This window comes from Meleagris gallopavo, chromosome 1 (genome assembly GCF_000146605.3).
Source record: "Meleagris gallopavo isolate NT-WF06-2002-E0010 breed Aviagen turkey brand Nicholas breeding stock chromosome 1, Turkey_5.1, whole genome shotgun sequence".
NCBI classification, from domain to species: Eukaryota; Metazoa; Chordata; class Aves; order Galliformes; family Phasianidae; genus Meleagris; species Meleagris gallopavo.
In genome coordinates, this window is record NC_015011.2 from 150,575,939 (window position 1) to 150,598,408 (window position 22,470).

At 39.9% G+C, this 22,470-nt stretch overlaps 1 protein-coding gene across 1 annotated transcript in view; it reads right to left on the reverse strand.

The window, feature by feature from the left end:
- Window positions 1-5,069: 5,069 nt before the first annotated feature.
- Window positions 5,070-22,470, reverse strand: part of UCHL3 (ubiquitin C-terminal hydrolase L3) — a 46,589-nt gene continuing 29,188 nt past the window's right edge. Inside the window, exons 7-9 of the mRNA XM_010728725.3 lie at window positions 10,650-10,725; window positions 8,102-8,160; window positions 5,070-6,676 (exon numbers count right to left, since the gene is read on the reverse strand). Coding sequence (XP_010727027.1) covers window positions 6,593-6,676; window positions 8,102-8,160; window positions 10,650-10,725 — 219 coding nt within the window. The 3' untranslated portion in view covers window positions 5,070-6,592. The remainder of the gene's footprint in view (window positions 6,677-8,101; window positions 8,161-10,649; window positions 10,726-22,470) is intronic.

Consider the following 22,470-nt stretch of genomic DNA (forward strand, 5'->3'; position numbering starts at 1 on the left):
GCGCATACCGGGAATTGCTGGGCACAATCACACCTTTCAGCGCTGCCGGGGCCCCGCCACCTGCCCCGGCCCGGAGCTCCCGCTGTCCGCCCCAGGCCTGGGACTGCTCCTTGACCGAGCTCGGCTCGCAGTGACGGCGCGGGACCGACACCTCGCGTGGGAACCACGTTGCGAGCTCCCACTGTGACCAAGTGGCGAAGCTCAGGTGTGAGGCAGCAGTGCTTCCTGTTGCACCTGAAGGTCATTTACCCAGCTCTGGTCTTGCTTTCAGTACCACTCTTACAGCACAGAAACCACTGCTGGGTCTCCTCCCCTGTGCATCGCTACTTCCTCAGGACTTCTCTCCAACAGTGATCCCATAACTCCCAGAGCTAAACATCTGAGACCTGGTGCCAAGCCTCTCTCCTCCCAGCTCAACCATAGAAGGGGTTGAGTTGAGAGGGACCTTAAAGATCACCTAGTTCCAACCTCCCTGCCATGGGCAGGGCTGCCACCCACCAGTTCAGGCTGCACAGGGCCCCAACCAACCTTCAGGGATGGGGCACCCACAGCCTGGGCTGCCTGTTCCACCTGTCACTGAAAAATATCCCCAACCTCTAATCTAAATCTCCCCTCTTTTAGTTTAAAACCATTCCCCCTCATCCTATCACTATCTACCTGTGTAAGAAGTGGGTTTCCCTCCTGTTTATAAGCTCCCTTTAGTATCAGAAGACTGCAATGAGGTCTCCCTGGAGACTTCTCTTCTCCAGGCTGAATAAGCCCAGCTCCCTCAGACTGTCAATGCACAGCTGGGCCCTAGAGCAACCTCAGCCATAGGGGAGCTGGGATTGCACTGCTCCAAAGCTTCTTCCACTCTGAGCCGGCTGCTGGAACAGAGGCATGCTAGCTGAACAGAGTGCGGGGTTGGGCACCCTCACAGTGGAGAAGTGAAAGATCAAGAAAAAAGCTGTTTGCTAATGTAGCCAAGGCTAGCACTAGAGTTTTGTGTTTAAGAAGTACCTAACATTCATTTAAGATGAACATTTTCTACTTCAACTTGTCATAACGCTTTTATTTCTCTAACTTTTCTGTAATCAGAATTGAGTTGCCAGTTGTAGCCCCTATATGTATGGTTAGTGGCAAAATACAGCTCTCTTTATAAGGACTAGGAAAAACAGAATGTGTGCTGTGCATGAATCAGCTTCTCCTTAGCTGCTTTCCTGGGAGCACATCTCACTGCTGCTTTGCAGACAGCATCCTTAGAGCAGGAGCGAAGATCTTCAGAGATAACACACCCACCCCAAGGAGGTGTCAGCTATTATATTGCAGCACATGGGGATTGGGATTGAGCAGTACACAAAGGCATGGAAACCCAATGATTCTGACTGAAGTTCCAAAGCAGACATCTCACATCTACTGAAGTTGTGAATGCACTGAAATGATATCATTAAATCATACCATTGAGAGGAGATAAGGCATCTGAGGACCTAAGTGACATGAAAAAGGTTCACGTCACTCCTGTTTATAAGAAGGGGAGCAAGGAGGACCCGGGGAACTACAGGCTGGTGAGTCTCACCTCTGTACCTGGGAAGATCATGGAGCAGATCCTCCTGGATGACGTGCTAGATCACATGATGAATTAATGTGTGATCCAAGACAGCCAGCACGGCTTCACCAGGGGAAGATCATGTCTACCCAATGAGGTGGCCTTTTATGATGTGGTGACTGCATTGGTAGACAGAGGGAAGGCAACTGATGTAATTTACCTGGACTTGAGGAAGGCCTTTGACATGGTCCCCCACCACATCCTTATCTCCAAATTGGAGGGATGTGGATTTGATTCGTGGACCACCCAATGGATAAGGAATTGATTGAAAGGCTGTGGACAGAAGGTGGTGATCAATGGCTCTATGTCCAGGTGGAAGCCAGTAACGAGCGGTGTCACCTAGGATTCTGTCTTGGGACCAGTGCTCTTTAAAATCTTTATCAATGACATCAATGACAGAATCGAGTGCACCCTCATCAAGTTTGCTGATGACACCAAGCTGAGTGCTGCGGTTGACACGGTGGAAGGAAGGGATGCCATTCAGAGGGATGTCGACAGACTTCAAAGGTGGGCCTGGGTGAATCTAATGAGGTTCAGCACAGCAAAGTGCAAGGTTTTGCATTTGAGCCGGAGGAATCCCAGGCATTTATACAGACTGGAAGGAGTGGTCCTTGAGAGCAGCCCTGCAGAGAAGGACCTGAGGGTCCTGATGGATGAAAAGCTGAATATGAACCAGGAGTGTGCTCTTGTAGCTCAGAAAGCAAATGGTATCCCCAGCTCCATCAGAAGAGGGGTGGCCAGCATGGACAGGGAAGTGATTGTCCCCCTCTACTCTGCTCTTCTGAGGCCCCATCTGGAGTACTGTGTCCAGGTCTGGAGCCCCCAGTATAAGACAAACAGAGAGCTGTTGGAGAGGGTCCAGAGGAGGGCCATGAAGATGATTACGGGACTGGAGCACCTCCCCTAAGAAGACAGGCTGAGGGAGCTGGGCTTGTTTAGCCTGGAGAGGAGAAGGCTGTAAGGTGACCTCATTGCAGCCTTTCAGTAGCTAAAGGGAGCCTACAAACAGGAGGGAAGTCATCTCTTTAAAAGGGCAGATAACAGCAGGACAAAGGGAAATGGTTTTAAGTTTAGGGAGGAAGGGAAGATTTAGGTTGGATGTCAGGGGGAAGTTCTTTACTATGAGAGTGATGAGATGCTGGAACACGCTGCCCAGAGAGGTTGTGGATATCCCATCCCTGGAGGTGTTCAAGGCCAGATTGGCTGGGGCCCTGGGCAGTCTGATCTAGTACTATTTGTGGAGGTGGGTGGCCTTACCTGCAGCAGAGTGGTTGGAGCTTGGTGATTCTTGAGCTCTTTTCCAACCCAAGCCGTTTCACGATTCTATGATTCTATGATATGGAGGCAGAGATGAATGAAATAACGACAAAAGTTGTAATTTTGAAGATTTTTCCTGCTCCTCTTTCCTGCTCCAAGCCACATCAGCCACAAGAAAAATGTAAAGAATCTGCATTTCTGATTTCTGGTTGTTTTATGCACTTAATAGCTTATTGAATCACTTAATCATGATTAATGTTTGAAATCCTCAAGCAGAAGTTACTCACTGAGAAACAGAAGTTCCAACATGAGCCATTTCCTTTTCAAAACGAACTTTAAATTGCCACAGATGCAATTTTTCTGTGTGAGCACAAACAAGTGAAGCAGCTTAATGCTCTTACTAACAAGTCACCGGAGGCCTAGGTCAGGAAAAACTTACAGACACTGGGCACTGCTGCTAATTATTAGCATCAAGAGCAGCAAACATAGCATCAGTCTGAGCTGCCAAACAAAGCCTTTCCCTGTGCGTGCTCCTGTGGATAACCCAAGCTAGACTCTGCCACGTTCTTTTCATAGGGCATTCTACAAATATTTGATATAATAATATTTTCCATCAAGGTGGATTTCTTCCCCTCTTAAGGGAAGTCCATGTTTGTTTTCTAAATGTGAGCTGTACATTCCCTTTTTACTATGTCTTAGCATTTCGGTGACTAGGAACACCTTCTCTTTGCCTAGTTTAAAATCCTAATGATGCAGCAATGGCTGAAGGGAAAAAGCACATTACTCCGGTTCTTACTTTCTCAGTTTCTCAACAAAACACTTGTGGTATCATGGGAAAATTTATGCCAATATACTTAAAAGAGTCTGAGCAATTCAGAGTGCTTAATAGCAGCACAGCTTCACTCAGCCAGAATTACAGAAGCGCTGAGCATGCCTCACCTCCTGGCTCCTACATGCACCATTTCCATATGAAGTTACATACAGACAGCCCCAGCTGCAGAAGCCAAGGAGGCATTTTCTGGCAGTCGCCAGCACTGAATGCCTGCAGCCAAACAATGCTACACACAAAGCTGGTGAGGCCTGGCAGAGCTGCACAACTTTGGAAATAACAGAATTTTCCAAGAGAGCCTGAGCTAATACACATGGATCATAGAAGTATGGCAATTGTAAGCCTTTAGAGCTCTTTGCCAGGAGCTGGCAGGAGGATACATGGCAGCTACATGTTCCTGACACCTAGCTCAGTCACATCCTTTCAGTTCCATCGGTATTCCAGCATTTTGCAGATCCCCTTCCTGCCCGCATTTCTCTAGGTAGATGCCAACACCTAGAATCACTGAGATTAGAAAAGATCACTAAGACCATCTAGTCCAACTGTCAGCCCATCATCACCATGCCACTAGCCCCTGTCCCTCAGTGCCACATCTACGCATTTCTTGAACACCTTCAGAGGTGGTCAAAGCACAGCTCTGTCAGTACAGGAAGGCCATTATGCTGTCCACACAAGGTAGGACATTGCAGCGTGGTCTTGCAACACTTCAACCTAACAAGGCACTGTGCAAGAAACACATGAAGTGCACTGAAAAAAAGAAAAAAAAAAAAAATGCAAGACAGAGGGGAAACATTATGCAGGAGAACTGAAGTTTACAAGCCTTATTGCCAATATATCAAGAATTCTTACAAATAAGCTTCTCCTCAATATTCAAGATGTATTTTTCCAGTGTGATCATGAAAAATCCCACCCCAATACTAGTTTTCTAACCCCAATGTTCCTTTATCATAAATCCACTTAATCAGTCCTCATACTCAATTAAAACCCCAGTTTTGAAGTGATTTTACAGTAAGTAATTGCACAAAAATGTATTCTCCACATTACCTAAAAATACCAACAGTGGAGCACTGAAAAGCATGTGTGTGACTACTTCCCTAAAGTAGATAACTAATGTAGCTTTGAACTGTAATTCTTCTCCCTCTTTCCTCTTCACCCCCTTCCTGCAGTAAAAATACCTTATCTATACTACCTCTAGTTTCTTAACTGTAATCCTCTGAGTCACATTTATAACATAAAATGTGCTTTACCTAATTATACTGTGACCACTTTTTAGTGGATTTTGCTATTATGAGCAGGAAGGCAACACAGTTGGTCTATTTATTTAATAAGGCCTTTGATTTTTATTTAAAAGCATGTTTCAGGGCTTTGCTTATGACCACAACAAGAGAAATGCAGATATTAATGATAGTATGTTTTATTGGGCTGAAGAAAATGCTCCACATGGAAGTTCATTAGTATTGTTCTTCCCTCTCACTTTTCCAGCCAGCTCTCATAGGAAACAGACTCTTGTTGTTAGTGGACTCTCCAGATGAGATTTTTAGACAGACACTCTGACTTCTTTAGAAGAGCAAGAGATGCTCTTAAGTGATAAGACAGACTCCCAGGCCTCTTCTTCTGTAGAGAAGGAAAATTCTGCCAAGCTGCTTCTGGCATAATTCCATTTGTTTTTCCTGCAATGACAGTTAACAGAGAGTGAAAGCACCTATGGGAGACTGAGAGTTCAGTTTCCTTTGGCAGTGGTCTTGACTGGAAGCAAACCTCAATAATTTCACTGCAAAGCAGCAAGTAAATACTTATCTGAAATATGCAAAATAAACAAAACCTACTTGCACAACAATCCTAAACCACAGGATTGCTTAGCAAAAAAAAAAAAAAAAAGACAAACAAAAAAGTTTTATCATTCAAGTTGGTACTTCAAGACTTCAAGTGTAGAAATTGGTCAACAGTTGAGACCCAGGGGATGGGGAAAGGGAAGGGTATCCCACAGCAGTCAGTAGTGCCACCTGACACATTTACAGTAGATATTCCTACATGGAATAAATATATATAGCCATCACGTCCATCTGATGATCTACAGAATGTGGCCTTGTTCTAAAAAACTTCACTGAAACAGTTACGACTTTTTCTAGCATTTATTTCAGTTAGGTGAGATGCTTTGTTTTGTTTATTCACTTGTGTGTTCCCTCTGCAGTCCTACCATTAGTGACCACATTAATCACTACTTGGTTTTTCTGAGATAAAAATTCATGCTGTTTTTCCACAAATACAAATCGCATACACTGGTTTAACTAATAAATTATTAAAAAGCTTTAACATTATTAGGCTTGAAAAACAAAATGAATGTTCTTCAAAATGTAAATATAAGAATTTTAAAAATATTATTCCTGAGCACCAGTAAGAAGAAACAGTCCTGGCTCTTTTTTTCTTCCACATATTTATAAATAATCCAATGAAAAAAAGTGGCTTTATCTTCTGAGCTACCTGCAAAAGTTCTTATAGTATTATTGTATCATTTTAATTAAAAGATGCAAGTAACCTCATATTTCAAGTTTTTGCCCAGTATCCCATATTCCACTCAAAATATTATATGCAAAATGGTATGAGCAAGAGTCCCACTCTGAACTAGCTCATCATTATTACGATGAAATATCACAGGCACTGATTTCCAAAACTATTAAGGGGGTAGAAGGAGAAAACCCCGCCACGCAGACATCTTGCACAGAATGCATGCGTGTACACAAATACATGAATTTGCTTCAGGAACAAGCAGCAAGTTATATCAAGGACAAATGCAAAGTTTATTCCACATGTGCTACAATTAATGGACATGTTAGGGAAGTATCAAAACTTGTACTATTAACGTATGGCAACAGTTATCTTGTTACAACACACTGCAATAGGTTAGCCCAAGTGGAAAATTTTTAAGCTGCGGACAGTGCAATTGCATTAAATCTTAATTCTTCTGGGTCACGTTCCATGAATTTCTTGCAAACTTCTATTGCATCCTATGGAAAAAATAAATAAAAAAGTAAACAACAACAGAACAGCCACAACTATAAAATCATACTTATTCAAAAAAGTGACTAAAATGCGAAGATACACTTAACACAAATTATGGTCAAGATGTACTTTTCCATAAAGGATTACTAAATAGTATCACAAACTTACATACACTGCATTTCTGATCCGAGTCAGATTCAGGATTATTTCTAGCACAAGAGAACAAAAGTTCTGTGCAGAACCAGAACAGTGAGTTTTGTGACCGAGTATTATTTCATGCAACAGATGTGTTGTTGCCTGACTTTCCAAATGTATCTCTGAAGTTTGCCTTTATTCTGAAGTGTACTGTTTTATTCTGTGTTTTTTCCTTTGTCTCAAGATGAACAAAAGATGTGTGGGGTAAGTGATTGATTATAAATAATTCCTTTATCTAGCTTTAGGGTGCAATATGGAGAACACATGTTATCAGTAAAACAGGAAAAAAAAGAAAGAACTCTACCGACCTTCTTCCTTTGCCCAAACAAACACAAACTGTATACACACTTCACAGATATTAGTAAATATTATTAAACCACAAAACATTTTAGGTTGTTTTGTTTTTGTTTTTAGTTTTTCTGGTGTCTTTCTTTTGTACAGCTAACCCAGTCTGGATACTATAGAAGTCAGATGCACAGACTTCTCTCAGCTTCAACTTCTGATCATTTCGTCAGGATAGCAGTTTACCTCCTCAGTTAAATGTATTCCTTTGAGATCAATTTCTCAGTGAAAACAACTCCTGACACAAGCACACAAAATTAACTATGGAAGGAGACTAGACAATTTTCATACGGTCTGATAGTGATAAGACAAGGGGTAATGGATTTAAACTAAAAGAAGGGAGATTCAGGTTAGATGTTCAGAGGTGATTTGTTACTCAGAGGGTGGTGAGGCAGTGGCACAGCTGCCCAGAGAAGCTATGGATGCTCCATCCCTGTAAGTGCTCAAGGCCCTGGGATGGATGGGGCCCTGGGCAGCCTGAGCTGGTGGGGGGCAGCCCTGCCCCCATGGTAGGGGAGTTGGTCCCTTCCAATCAAGCCATTCTGTGATTCTATAACAATGATTATTAGAAAGGAAGAAGGAGCAGAAGGAGTAAGTGTTGGAAAGCAAATCAACTTCTTTCTACTTTGGCATGTATTAAACTATAGCTAAGTCAACTAAGAGAAAAATGATAAATAATATTTTCAATTTAATCACTTCCCTCATACACAATTTGAAATCAGGTGCATGAAAATCTCAGCGGAGAAGAAAAGCCAGTTTGATCTTCTGTTATGCTTGGCTCTTCTTACACTTCCTGTTCTCATATTACAGTACTCTTTCAACCAGGATCACAATCCAACCATAAATATAAGACTGAATTTTGTATACCATTTACGAGCAATTTCTATTCCTACCTCTAAAAAAGAATCATCACTAGTTTCCCCATGGTTTATTGGGAATGGCTTGCGTCCATCTGTGGAAACATAAAGCAGTACTGATGATGATGAATAAATTTATAAAATTAAAACAGAAAAGTTCAAGTTTTTTGCCAATAAAAAGAACAGATTTTTTTCACTCTTCACTTACAAAAATGCTACTTTCTTTTTCTTAAAAGTATCTTTTTTTAAAAGCATCACACAAACTACGGCTAATCCCTAATTTCTCCTCCAATTATTACCTTTTAACAGTCATCAATTATGCACATTCTGTTATGTTAAAAATACCTAAAGTGATACATCTAATGGTTTATTTGAAAATGTGAGGCTATGAATTGTAACTTCTTTACTGCTGGGATAGCACTTCAGCTTTTCAAGTGGAAAAGAATGATTTCAATGACACTGGAATTACCCAGTCAGACTGTGCATCTGTGGTCTTTGACAATCATCATCAGGGACTGCATGACACATGAGAACACTAATTTTCAAAGAGCATAAGTGAAACATTATTCTCATTTAAATTAAACAAACAAACAACTCCAATAAGCCAGGCATTAAATATTTTCACAACATTGAAAAAATGGTTGCTATAACTACATTTTTTTCCCCATTTGCAATATAACAGCACTATAGTTCTCAGTATATTTAAAACAATTCTATTCACAGAAATATGTCCGAGGTTACAAATAAGAGCTAACGCTATGAGAACATTTGTCAGGATATCTTAAGTGTTCTCTAGACCAAATTCCTTTCTGGTTCTGCCCTCCTTTTTAAAGATTTCCCTTCCTCACAGATTCCACTGAAATCAATAGTACATCCAAATCACATTTTTCATAATTGAAAATAGATTTTATGTTAATTCACTTCTATATTTAGAATCACGAACACCCTCTTGTTCATATAAAATCCAGAGCTGAAGATATAACAATACAGATTCCTCTGAACACGCCAAGGAAACAAATTGAATGCCCAGTATGGTTGCAAGCTAAATTTAATTACATTTTTTACATACAACTTGGCAGAATAACATTTTAATTTCATCTGCCTATAAATAACATGTCTTCTATGGCAAAAACATCAGAAGCATTTAGCATTCATGTGGTTCCCCAGCATTTTCTGACTGCCAAAGCCCACATGCTGGCCACAGTGACTGAAACCAGTGAATGAACCTAAAAAACTTTCTCCCATTTTTCTACTTAATTATTTTTTGCTTTCTTCTGATAGTTCAGAGAGATGTTACTTTATAAACTTGGGAACTTGTTACTTTAAGAACTAGGGAAATAGTACTAGCATACAGTTGAACTAAACTAAACTAACCCAAATGCCCATTTGTTTTTTTTTTTTGTTGTTGTTTTTTGTTTGTTTGTTTTCATTGAATAAAAAATTGAAGTGGCTTTTATCTTGCATCACCCTTATGGAATATAGCAAAATATGATAAATGCAATAGTGTGATCTTTGAATAAATTTATGCACAATGAAAAAGTAATATGGAAGTAGCTGCACACAGCTAAACAGAGAGAAAGCCCATTCATCATGCTTTGAAATTTGGAGTCGAACATATTTAGATTACATTCTACAGTAGTAGTTGCCTCACTATTTGATCTGTAGTACACTGACAGACATCAGTAAAACAGAGGTGTGTGCCTACTGTTCGTGACTAATCATTGATATTAATCCACAGATTTATTTTAGGATTAATATAAACATTTCTAATATACTGCTTCTGTCCCACGTTATAATTAACTGTCACCTGCTAAGGGCATTGCTTAATTAAATGTTGATAAAAAAAAAGTAGCAAGCGTTCCCACTATAAAACACAGGAAAAAATATGTTAAGAAAGACCAGTGACTTGCAGTTTTTGAATTCATATCTACTTGATAGTTTTCTGAAGTGGCTGCAGCAAAGCCTGGTTGCCCAGCAACATGTTTTAGATTGGAATCATTAGAGAATATCTGAGCAGAACCTGCTGCTAAACAATCTGAAGAGAGAAAAAATAGCTTTAACAGATTACTGTTTTGAAGTTAACTGTCTATTGACCACTAATTTAAGATAGATTAAAAAGTAACCAGTCTGTAACAAATGGAGATTATTATCTTCCAGTATTCTATACAATTTCAACTGTATCATGCTATTTAATAATACAGCTAACACTTGCAAAATTGCATACAGTTCATTTATTAAGCAATTTAAGGACATAAGTATACCAGTACTTTCAGAAATACACATTCATCAATTCTTTCTTGCTTCCTGTCTCAGCAAATAATAAAAGAAGATCAGAGACAGCCTAATATTGTGTGTCATTTTGTCTTAACAGAAGAATTGAGGGAAGAAGAATCCAAAAAAAGCAGTGGGAAAACATCTGCAGTCATTTGATAGAAACTCTTTCCGCCACCCCCAAACCCTACAATGCAAAAGAACCAAAGCCCTCCATTAAATCAAATAATCTTGTCTCAAACTGATAGTCAACAAGATTACTATTTGTATTTGTTTCTAAACAAAAGTAGAGCAGATAAAAAAATGTTCTTACCCAATTCATAGAGATGACCACCTACGTTAACTAATGCAATAAAGTGAAGATCTACTTTTTCATCTATACTTGGTGCCTGCAAAACAAACAAAAACCATATTGCATTCACTAAAACTCATCCTAATATGATTAATGAGAATATATCATAATATGCAAAAAACCTGTACACGAGAAATGGCAAGTAAAAAGCACATTTGGATTTGGGCAGAATGGAAGACATCACACTGCAAAACATTATGAAATATAAGGAAGCTTCCTGCAAATACATGTATTAGTAAGAATCATCTCACTTAAGTAAGTAGAAGTATTTTCAATTATAGTTTTATATAAAAGCTTTATTTTGCCATTACTGAGTTAGAAGTTGTGTCAACTTGAATACATTAGCACTAAAAATAGATATTAATGTAAATAGCAAGTCCTTCAGTAATGCACTTCTCATCTCAAAGGACTGAATTCTGAATCTACAGTATTTTAAAACTTATTCACTTAGCCAAAATGAATGCAAGTCACTTGTAGGACGGTTAACCTGTTCTTTCCTCACAGGCAGCAGAAAGAGATGAAACTCCCAGGGTACTGTTCACACATCTCTTATGCAGAAAGGAAGGATGAAAAACTGAGAGGTATACAGAGCTGTGTTAGACTCAAAGACTTCTGGAATTTCAAAGCAGCATCATAGGAATCATCGCTACATATTGAGAATGGATTGAAGTGCACTGACAGCACCAAGTGACATGAAAAAAACATGGTTAGTTGGTAAACATCTATCCAGCCCAATGTTGCCAATCGCAGAACACAAAAGATTTTTCAGAAGAAAACTGAGCATGCTCTACTCTGGCAGCACATTCCCAGTATCAGGTTTGGTAAGAAATGTTTTTGGAACATCTGAGCCATAAGCTGCACTGCCACTGTTATGTTCAATAGCAGCTGATGGTCTTATTCCCTCGTGAATTTGTCCAGTCTGCTACTGAGTTCTGATTCACAATTAAGAAGATAAAGATACTGTTTTGAGTGAATGGATAAAAGCACTTCAGTTACTCCTAAAGAAATTATCAAGAATGTGATTTATATTTCATACATTTTCTCCTCCATCTTTACTCTGAAACTTCTGTGAATTTCATACAGCATCTCTAAATCTAAATCTAAATCTGGCAGAAACAAATGAGTTGTGGAGAATCTTATGTTTACATCATGCTTTTAAGACTGCATTAAATGTTTCCTTCTTCCTTTTGGCCATGAAGATGATGACCCAAGTTGATGAAATGTGGCAAATAATCAAAACAATATAGCAAAGGACAAGGCGGCACCATTAGTCTTTCAACTGAACAAGAATGCCAAAAAGACAGAATTACATAGGAAATGCCAACAGCTCATAGAAATTCTATGTAGGGAGTTCAAAAAGACAAAAAAGAAAAAAAAAGGTGGGGAACCCACCCACACACAACCTCCTCCCATCCTCACTGATGTTATCTATCCTCCATGACCAGTTAATGTACAAAAGATAAAAATACTCTGTTTCACCTCTGTTGCAGAAGGCAGAGAACGTTAGCTTCAGCGTGATGTCTACTGTGGAAAGCTACTCCTCTGGCCAAGCTTTTAATAAAGTCTGTGTGAATGCTTAGAAGAAGCGAACATAGCCTAAAAATTCAGCTTGTATGCTCATCACTAGGTCATAAAATAAAAGGATTTTCTCTTGTTTACCCTTCTCAAAGACTACTAATATCAGCTTCAGTTAGGTTCTGAGAGCACCTGTTCCTTTGGTTTTTCACACAGAAGCCCATTCAATGTCCAGGAGACAGCAGATTTGCATTATCACATTGAAGAATGAAAAATAAAAGTCTAAACAAGATCAATGTGTAATTAGGATTCAGAACTGACTTTTCAGGCTCAAGATTCACTTTTCAAGTCTTCTGAACAGCTGTACCACTCAGTGAATAATAAAAAAAAAATTACACTTATTTCCCATTCAGAAAAGATAGAGGACATATATCAGCATCTTGGATAGCTTACAGAAACTTACGTTATGATTGTACCCTTAGTATAAGGAACAGGTTGTGATGTCCACTGACTCATATAACCACTTTTCCAATCTACTTCTTGGAAAAAAAAAGTCTGAAAAATAATAACCTGAAGATTTGAATAGAAAAAAAAAAGGTTTAGCACTTAAGAGTGATAGTTCTAAGTATACAACAATCACAATTTGTTCTCAGGGTGTTGAGGTAACTTCTGATTATAATATAGTGTGACTTCATGGATTCCTAGTCTCTCATACTTCACTGTTTTTAGCGCAAATCTCAGTAGACAACTTTTGAATAGTTTTGTACTACTCATTCTCATCATATATATAATATATACTATAGCAGCCATTTTCTCTTCTATCTTCCAAACTCTCTCATTCTCTATATAACAAACAGCCTTTTCATTACTAAAAGTGTTCCAATGTCTACAGAGGGAACAGCCAGGGTTTTGGACATCTTTAGAGGTCCCTTCCAGCCCTTACAATATTGTGATTCTGTGATTAAATGACCAATTCCTAATCTCTCACAAGATTTAACAGCCTATTCTACTAGCCTGAACATTTCAATTCAACAGTTAAATAAACTTCTCAGAGTAGACAGCACTTGTTTACACTTCTCAGGCACTACCTCATATAATCAAAATAGTACCTCTATTTTTCCCTAGCAGATTTCTAATCAGTAATTTCTAAAATAGCACTTCTTACACTTTCCTACTGTGCCAATGATATCCCTTCCTACCTTCCATAGTACCAAGAAGCTCTTTGAGTTCACCATTACATTCTCATTACTTTGCTCACAAACAACATTCTTCATTCTTCTTGTTGCACAAACCTTTAGAAACTTAATGGTACACTCCTAAGTCAATGAAGCCCCATCATATCAGCTTATCTAATAATGCTTCTTTCATCTGCATTTCTTGGGCAAACTTACCAAACTCACCACTGGGGGGAAAAGAAACAAAAAATCTGTCTTGCTCTTATGAACGCATTGAGAAACTCCTCACCTCATTCTGCTTAAGATTTATTTATAAAAGACCACAATATAAAGCCAGATTCAATGTTACACGAGAGGTTCTTCCAATGGAATCTTATATTTTTATTACTTCTGCTTTCTACTTAAGAAAATGGAGCAAGGCAAGAGGCCTCACAAACCAATTTGTGTTACAGGTAGCGATCAGAAAAATAAACACAGAAAAAATAAAAAGCAAACAAAACCCCAACACAATAACACCAACAAAACCTTCTTGCGTTCAGTCACGAAAATGACATTGAAAGTCTATCAGGTTCTGAAAGAAGAGAGGTAAAGGCTAATAAGGAAAATAATTTTGCAGAATCTTGAGGAACTGAACTGAATGATTATGCTAAAAGTAATAATAAGTCTAAGAGAATAAAAACTATTAGTAGTTTATGTGCACAATTTCACTCACAATAAATTAAGAGAAGACAAAGAAAAACCTATTCTAAGTGATGTTTGTGCAAAAGAACATTAGCATGGTTTAGATTCAATAAGTTCTGAAGGGGAAGAAGTTATGCATTTGCAACTGGGTAGATTAGGCATCTGTAATTTCCATTTTGAGGCACAGAGCACACCTACACTACCTTTAAGCAAATTTACTGTGTATGCCTGTGATAGGCATTTGAATCCTTGTTAAAAGACTGCAGTTAAAACAATGACCACTGGAATAATGATCACAAATTTCAGAAAGATTATTTCCGATTCATTCTCACAAAACAGTCACATCTCTATTCATGATCAATGTACCACAGAGAGCTTACTGCATTTGAGATGCTCCAGAGCTTCAAAACCAAACATGCACAGCTTACCGCAGATAAAAATCCACTATCTAGCTAAAAGACAGGTGCAGAACAACTGTCTCAAGAATGAGTAAGAAGTTCCTTTGCTAAACATTGACTAATTTGTTTTTCTAGCATGCTGTCCCTCTAAGGCTTATGAATTTTATGTCTCAAGCTATGGCTACAACATGCAAGTAGCAGGCTAGCTGCAGGACAGCAGCAACTGATTTTGAACAAGAGGATGACAAGCAAGAAGGTGAAATTCAGGGATGGGATCTATCAGTGACCAGAGGATCTGGATATAGAATACTTACAAAAACAGAAATCTATCTGCAAATATGTGAGATGGATTATTCAACAGTATACAGTTCAAGATGTATTTCTTGTATTTCTAAGAAGTAAGAACGTTAATCTGACATAGAAATCAAAGGCTGAGCACTCAGAGAGAAAAAAAGAACAGCACATGTTTTCTCATTTGAGAAGTGTAAAAAAAGAGAATATGGAGAGATTAGTGTGATGTATAAAAAGGAGCAAAATGATCCCAAGGCAAGCAGATGCACTAATCTTCAAGAATGGATGAACTGGAAGAGCAAGAGATCAATTACAGTTGTGGAGAAAAATTCAATATGAGTTATGAAGTATGTTGTTACCCACAGATTAAAAATTCACCATGTTTACTGCAAATTTATCAGATTTGCACAGAACATTTCAGGATAGTGTTTTCAATACTTTTTTTCTATTATATGTTCTGCAGATATCTGGAGACCTTATCTAAAACATCAAAGGAAAATTACAACTATGGAAGGTGGTTTTATTTAAAAAGCAGAAAGACAATCTCCTACCATTGACTTCCACTCTCAATTTTGAAACAATTATTTTCTGTCACTGTTTAGGACTAGAAATGTACTTAAAATTATTTAAAAGCAGCATATAGGATGTCCCCACTACCCCTTAAATTTAAGTCAATTTTTAATAAAAGCAATTCAATCATTTTCTTATAAGCTCTACTAATGCCCAAAATACTGCTTGCTTTTTGCAAATTATGCTGATTTATATAGGGTTCATACCTTCTCAAATATATGTTATAAAGAAATGTAAAGACAAGAAGAACCTTTTAGTTACCAACACATATTATACTGTATGTTATATTCAATAATAAATTTTTGTACGTAGGACTTAGAATTTTAATCTGCCAAATTGGTGAGTCAAGGATCTAAGTGGAGTAAATGAGTATTATTTTAATGCTATCGTAGTGGCTTCTGTTTTGCCAGATACAGTTCTTTTGAAGGGCACCTACTTTTTGAATGAAATTACAGTTTGTAAATTATCAGAACAAATGCTCACTGCTAATGGATGAGGAGTTGCTTTCAGAAATGTCATGAAGTAAGTAAGACTACAGTAATCAACAGTGCTTCTAGCATAATCACAATATGCTGTAACTTCCATCTTTGGTTACATTATGGTTAATTTAGCATTGAAATGAACTGTAGCCATAGCACAGTATAGAAATACTGTCTATTTTGTGCATGCAATTTTTTTCTACATTTTGAAGATACATTTGTAAGTGATAAGCCCTGTAAGTGAAAAAGAAAAAACAACAGGGTAACAGAAAAAACGGGGGAAAAGGAAAAATGTTTTAGCACATTCAATGACAAGTTTTTGTTTATTAGAATATCTTCACCTTCAACTAGAAGGTCTGCCTAGAAAGAAACTGGATAAAGAAACAGATGTCAAGTGAGAAAGTATGCGAGCCCCTTGGAATTACAAGAAACACTTAATCATATTGAAACATCCAAAAACCATTAAGTAAGACTTAGAATAAAAGAAAAGGAGACTAGTTTTAGGATATGAGAACATAAGGCAGATCTCAAACACAGAAGAAATAATGTTATTCAACAAGAAATGAGAAGCCCCTTGCTTTAGCAAATCCAAATGAAAGACCATGAAGATGAGATAAAAAGAAGAAGCTGGATTTGGAGCCTGTGGACAACAACAAAAAAGGAAAGCCACTTCATGAAGGGCAAGCTTCATCTATGCTCTGAAAATGATTTGGCACATGTCCTGAATCAAAAATACTTGAACAGCAAAACATGGAGTGATGTACTCTTGCTGTCCAACATGGGGGAAAGAAAAAAAAAAAGGAAGAACAAAATCCTAAGAATGGCTGAGAAAGTATCCCAACAAAAATTATAATATGATGCCTTGAAGACTGAAGTATCTGGCAGAATGCCATTTGTGTCAGAGTAAGAAAAGACTGAAGATGGACTACACTTACAACAGAATGAAGCCCAACAGATGGAAGGCGTATCAAGGGCCGCCAACGACGAAGACGGACTGACGGACTGGTAGCTTTTGCAGGACCTACATGATTACGTTTAGCCCAGGAGAGGGATGCAGACTGACACAATAGCGAAGCCTTCGTTCTGCTGTGGCTAACCTGAGGCTGCGATGAGGATGGTGGTGAAGACAGCGAGGACGATGACGACTACATAAACATTAGAAAAGAACATACTTAGCTCACTTAAACTTGAAGTAACACAGCTAAAAACGCAACCGCAAAGATGTCCACTATTTATTATACTGTCCTTTAACTGAATGATTCTAAATAGATAATAATCAAGACTGTTGCATTTGAATGAGATGACAAAAGAACATTTAAACTAAGCAAGGACTTGGTTCAAATCTGAGGTTTATCTCCTAATAAGATAGAGGTTATTCACACCCAGTGAACTTTGTAGTAAGAACATAAGTTAACTGACTCATTCTGAAGACAGACTGTTGGAAAGCAAGGAGAGAGGAGATCAAAGTAACTTATCATGAAAGAAATAGCTGAGAGCAGCAAGAGTTATCAATCTTTTCTATAGTTACAAAAAAATGTAACAACTATTTGGTAATTTGGGAAAGCTATATTGTGCTCCTCAGAGATTTGAAACAAATTGTTTAACTCGTGTGGATAGAGCCCAGACTTTCTTTACTGTTCCATGTCTAACATAAAAGGAAAGCAAAGAAAAAGGGAATCTTACCGTGGTGAGGTATGCAACTTCCTAAGTTTTTCACCTATTCTTCTAAAATAGCAGGCCAGTGGCAGTATTGCCATTAACACTCTGGATCCCCTTAGTATCCGTGGAAGCAGTAGGACTATGTTAAACCATTCAAATTGTTACTATTAGAAGAAAGACCACAGAAGTGTTAAAAAATGACTCTCAGCTGCAACTGACAAAGTTACAGAAATTATATTAAGATCAGAAAGGACCATTGTGATGATTTAGTTTCGATCTTCTGTCCCACACAGGCCACAGGACCAATAAAGCTTTTTTGGATTAGAACACATTCGCAAAAAAAAAAAAAAATTCATACATTCAAACTTAACAATTTCTTGACTACCAAAATAAATCTGAGAAAGCCAAAATTTGAAACAATCAGGTTGACATAGGTTGACTACAGAAACAGTAATGGTTTCATATGGTTTAATAAATACATTAGTCTTAAATGATAAAGGCTTCCTTTCTACTCCTGCTCAATGATGCTATGAACATGGAACAGTGGATTACACTAGTCCTTCTGACCGTGATGTCAAATCAGGGGCTCACATCTAGCTGATGATAAACCTCTAGCTTATCACTCATCATTGCTTCATCCTGTCCACTCATTAAAAAATCCTCTATGTCATCTTCATTCTGCTGCAGAGACTAGATTCAAAGCAGGTAAGACTGCACTGAGCAAGGGATCTGGAGGCCAACAAAAAAACTCTTTTTAAGGCTTTTTTTGAAGCCAGCAACAGTGCCACACTTGTGCTGGGGGGCTAGCAGCTTGTGGGCGAGCTGCTAAGCAAGCAGAGATGGAGCTGGCACATTCGCAGCACAGTTTAAACACCCTACAAATATGTCATCACCTGCCCTCGGCACTTGGTGATAAGCTTTAAATAATCTTGGAGAGCACAGTAACTTGTTACTACCGACTGAGAATGTGTCAGTGAGTGAGCATAGCCTGCACTGTCCATACAGTGCTGCAGCTGTGGGTGTAGGAGGTGGGTCAAGTGGTGAGGAATGTAAGCGTTGTCCCTCCTTGCTTATTCCATGAAAACCGTGGCAACCCACATGGAGAACCTGCCCAGAAATGTGGCTGTTCAGGTCTCCACCTGCAAGGAATGCCTGAGCCTGCTGCTGCCTGGGGAGGATAGCAGGGATTCCACCTGTGTGATCCACCAGGTGGATAAGCTGCTCAGCCTGATGGTAGAGCTCAAGGAGGAGGTGAGGGAATGTGAGTGGGGGGAAATTGACTGCTGGAGTGACTCGCTGGTGTACCAGAGGGAAGGGTGTGAGGGAGATACCCCCAGAAAAGTGGTTGACCCCCTGCCCTGTCACAGTCAGGCAGACCTGACAGATGAGGAGAGTTGGAAAAGAGTTCCAACTTGGCATCACAGGAGCCCCCCCCCACCTGCCTACCCTGCTTCCTCAGCTCCCACTAAGCTTGTGGAAATTACGCGATCGCCAGCACTTGTTCTCATGGGAGACTTCAACATCCCTGATATATGCTGAAAACATAATACAGTGCAGAGAATGCAGACCAAGAGGTTTCTAAGAGGGCGTGGAAGATAGTTTCTTTACACGGCTGGTATGAGAGCCTAACGTGTGGTGCCCTGCTAGAATTGCTCTTCACTAACACTGAAGGACTGGTGGGAGATGTGAAGGCTGGGGACTGTCTTGGGCAGAGCGACCATGAAACTGTAGAATTCTCTATTCTGGGAGATGTAAGAAGGTTGACTGACAAAACTGTTAGCTTGAACTTTCAGAGGGCAGACTTTGACCTGTTCAGGACGCTTGTTAAAAGGGTCCCTTGGGAATCGCTCCTGAAGGGTAAACGGGTCCAGGAAGCCTGGATGCTCCACAAGATGGAAATCTTAAAGGCACAAGAACAGAGTGTTCCTGAATGCCATACAGCAAGTGGAAGAAGGAAGAAGGAAGAAGACCAGTGTAGATGAGCCGAGAACTATTGTTGAGACTCCTGAAGAAAAAGAGTCTGTGTCCTCTAGAAGAAGGGACAGGCTACTTCGGGAGATTACAGGGAGGCTGCTAAGATATGCAGGATGGAAGTTAGGAAAGCAAAAGCCCAACTTGAAGTCAAATTGGCCACTGCAGTAAAAGAGAATAAGAAATCCTTTTATAAATAAATCAACAGTAAGAGAAGAACCCAGGAGAATTTCCATCCTTCTCTTGATGCAGAGGGGAATGTGACCACTGAAGAGAAGGAGAAGGCTGAGGTCCTCAACACCTTCTATACATCTGCCTTTAATAGGCGGATCAGTTATCCTCAGGGCACTTTATGCCCTGATCTGGAAGTCTGGGATGCTGTGCAGAATACACCCCCAGTGATTCAGGTGGAGACGGTTAGAGAGCTCCTCCTCCATCTGGACTGTCACAAGTCCATGGGACCGGACAGGCTTACCCTCAGGTGCTGAGGGAGTTGGCGGGGGTGATTGCTGAGCCGCTTTCCGCCATCTACCTGTGCTCCTGGTTATCTGGAGAGGTCCCAGAGGATTGGAGGCTTGCCAATGTGACTCCCATCTACAGGAAGGGCTGTAAGGAGGATGTGGGGAACTGCAGGCCTGTCAGCCTGATCTCAGTACCAGGGAAAGTCATGGAGCAAATCATCTTGGGTGAGATCACATAGTATGTGTGTGACATCCAGGGGATCAGACCCAGCCAGCATGGGTTCATGAAAGGCAGGTCATGCTTGAGCAACCTCATCTCCTTCTATGACTGGGTGACCAGACTGGTGGATGAGGGAAAGGCTGTTGATGTAGTTATCTAGACTTCAGCAAAGCCTTTGACATGGTCTCTCACAGTATTTTTCTGGGGAAACTGGCTGCCTTTCTTTGAGTAAGGAACTGGCTAGAAGGCCCTGCCCAATGGGTAGTGGTTAATGGAGTTAAGTCCAGCTGGTGACCTGTTACAAGTGGTGTCCTCCAGGGATCGTTACTGGGGCCCATCTTGTTTAATATCTTTACTGATGACCTAGATGAAGGGATTGGGTGTACCCTCAGTAAGTTTGCAGATGACACCAAGCTGGGAGGTAGTGTTGATCTGCCTGAGGAAGGCCCTTGAGAGAGATCTGGATAAGCTGGATCGCTGGGCTGAGGTGAATGGGATGACGTTCAACAAAGCCAAATGCCAGATCCTGCACTTTGGCCACAGTAACCTCATGCAGCGTTATAGGCTTGGGGCTGAGTGGCTGGATGAGTGTAAAGAGGAAAGAGACCTGGGGGTGTTGGTTGATGCTCGGCTGAACATGAGCTGACAGTGTGCCCAGGCGGCCAAGAGGGTCAATGGCATCCTGGCCTGCATTAGAAATAGTGCAGCCAGCAGCAGCAGAGAGGTAATCATCCCCCTGTACTCAGCACTGGTGAGGCTGCACCTTGAACACTGTGTTCAGTTTTGGGCCCCTCACTACAAGAAAGACATTGAGGCCCTGGAACGTGTCCAGAGAAGGGCAACGAAACTGATGAGGGGTCTGGAGCACAAGTCTTACGAGGAGTGGCTGAGGGAGCTATGATTGTTGAGTCTGGAGAAGAGGAGGCTCAGAGGAGACCTCCTTGCACTCTACAACTTCTTGAAGGGAAGCTGTTATGAGGAGGGGTTTGGCCTCTTCTCCCAGACAATAAACAGGACCTGAGGAAATGGCCACAAGTTGTACCAGAGGAGGTTTAGATTAGACATAGGGAGAAACTTTTTCTCTCAGAGAGTGGTCAGGCACTGGAATGGCCTGCCCAGAGAGGTGGTGGAGCCACTGTCCTGTCAGTGTTCAAGAGGCGTCTGGATAAGGAGCTACAAGATATGGTTTAGTAGCTTGTGGTAGCAATGGTAGTGTGAGGACGGTTGGACTAGATCGTCTTGTAGGTCCTTTCCAACCTTACAATGTTATGATTCAGTCTGTCAGACAATCCCTCACTTTCTCTCTGGGAATAAACTTCTCTTTTGTGATAATTACATAGATTTATTCAGCCTCAGAAAAATACTCTTTGAAGCTAATCTGGAAGGCAACGCAGATTATCCTGTGATGTCCTGTGCTCCTGACTACTTTCTTCATCTACACATTGTCAGTAGATTTTAACTTGTAATTTTATGTTGCCTTCTGTATCACTGATAGAAATTTTTTAGTGCTGTGAGTCTTATAAGCAATCCTTGCAGGGCTCCACAAGAAAACATATCTGTTGATGAAATACCCCACTCAGCTGGGCTGAGATGCCAGCTGCTCATGAATGCATTGAAGTTGCAGACTGGCCACTGCCATTCTCTATGATGTGTCCCACATTATGTACTTGAACAATGTTAGTAGATTTTAGTAACTGAGCAGTAGGTAGATTTCTCTGAAAAACTGATTTTCACTTTGTTTAATCAAAGCATAAGCACCTGTCAAAACCATTTACTTATTTGCAGCATTTTTGAAGCATTTCACCTTCTCCGCTGTTCAATTTTTTTTTCTTTTTCCTGTCAAGACAATGAATTGCTGCTTTCTATTCCCGTACTGCTGATCTCATAACACAAGGACAGGCATAAGAATTCTTCACAAAGAATAAGCACAAGTACAGCAGGAATTTTAGGGCTCAAAGATAAGCAAGAAGCATTAAGTCTCATTGCCTGTTTACAGAGTCAAGTTTTCCAGATTTTTTTTCCCCTAATTCTCATTCTCAGGCATTCTGAATCTCAGTAGCACTGCAGAAGAGGACAAGGATTAAGTCTCCAATCCAAACTGTAACTATGTGAACAAAGAAGAATTTAGCTTTGACAACACTTTTAAGAGTCAGAAACTTACAGATGAAGTATAATAGCCATTAGATACTTGTACCATGTCTTCTGGGTTTTTTTGTTTTTGTTTTTGTTTTTTTTCCCCAAATTACACGAAGTGATTTAAAATGAGACCTTTTATATTTAGGTAACATAACAGGTGGTTTTAGAACAATTCAAGATCAGCTTGCCTAAGAAAATTTCAAAAGATGACTGTTAAGACCTGTAA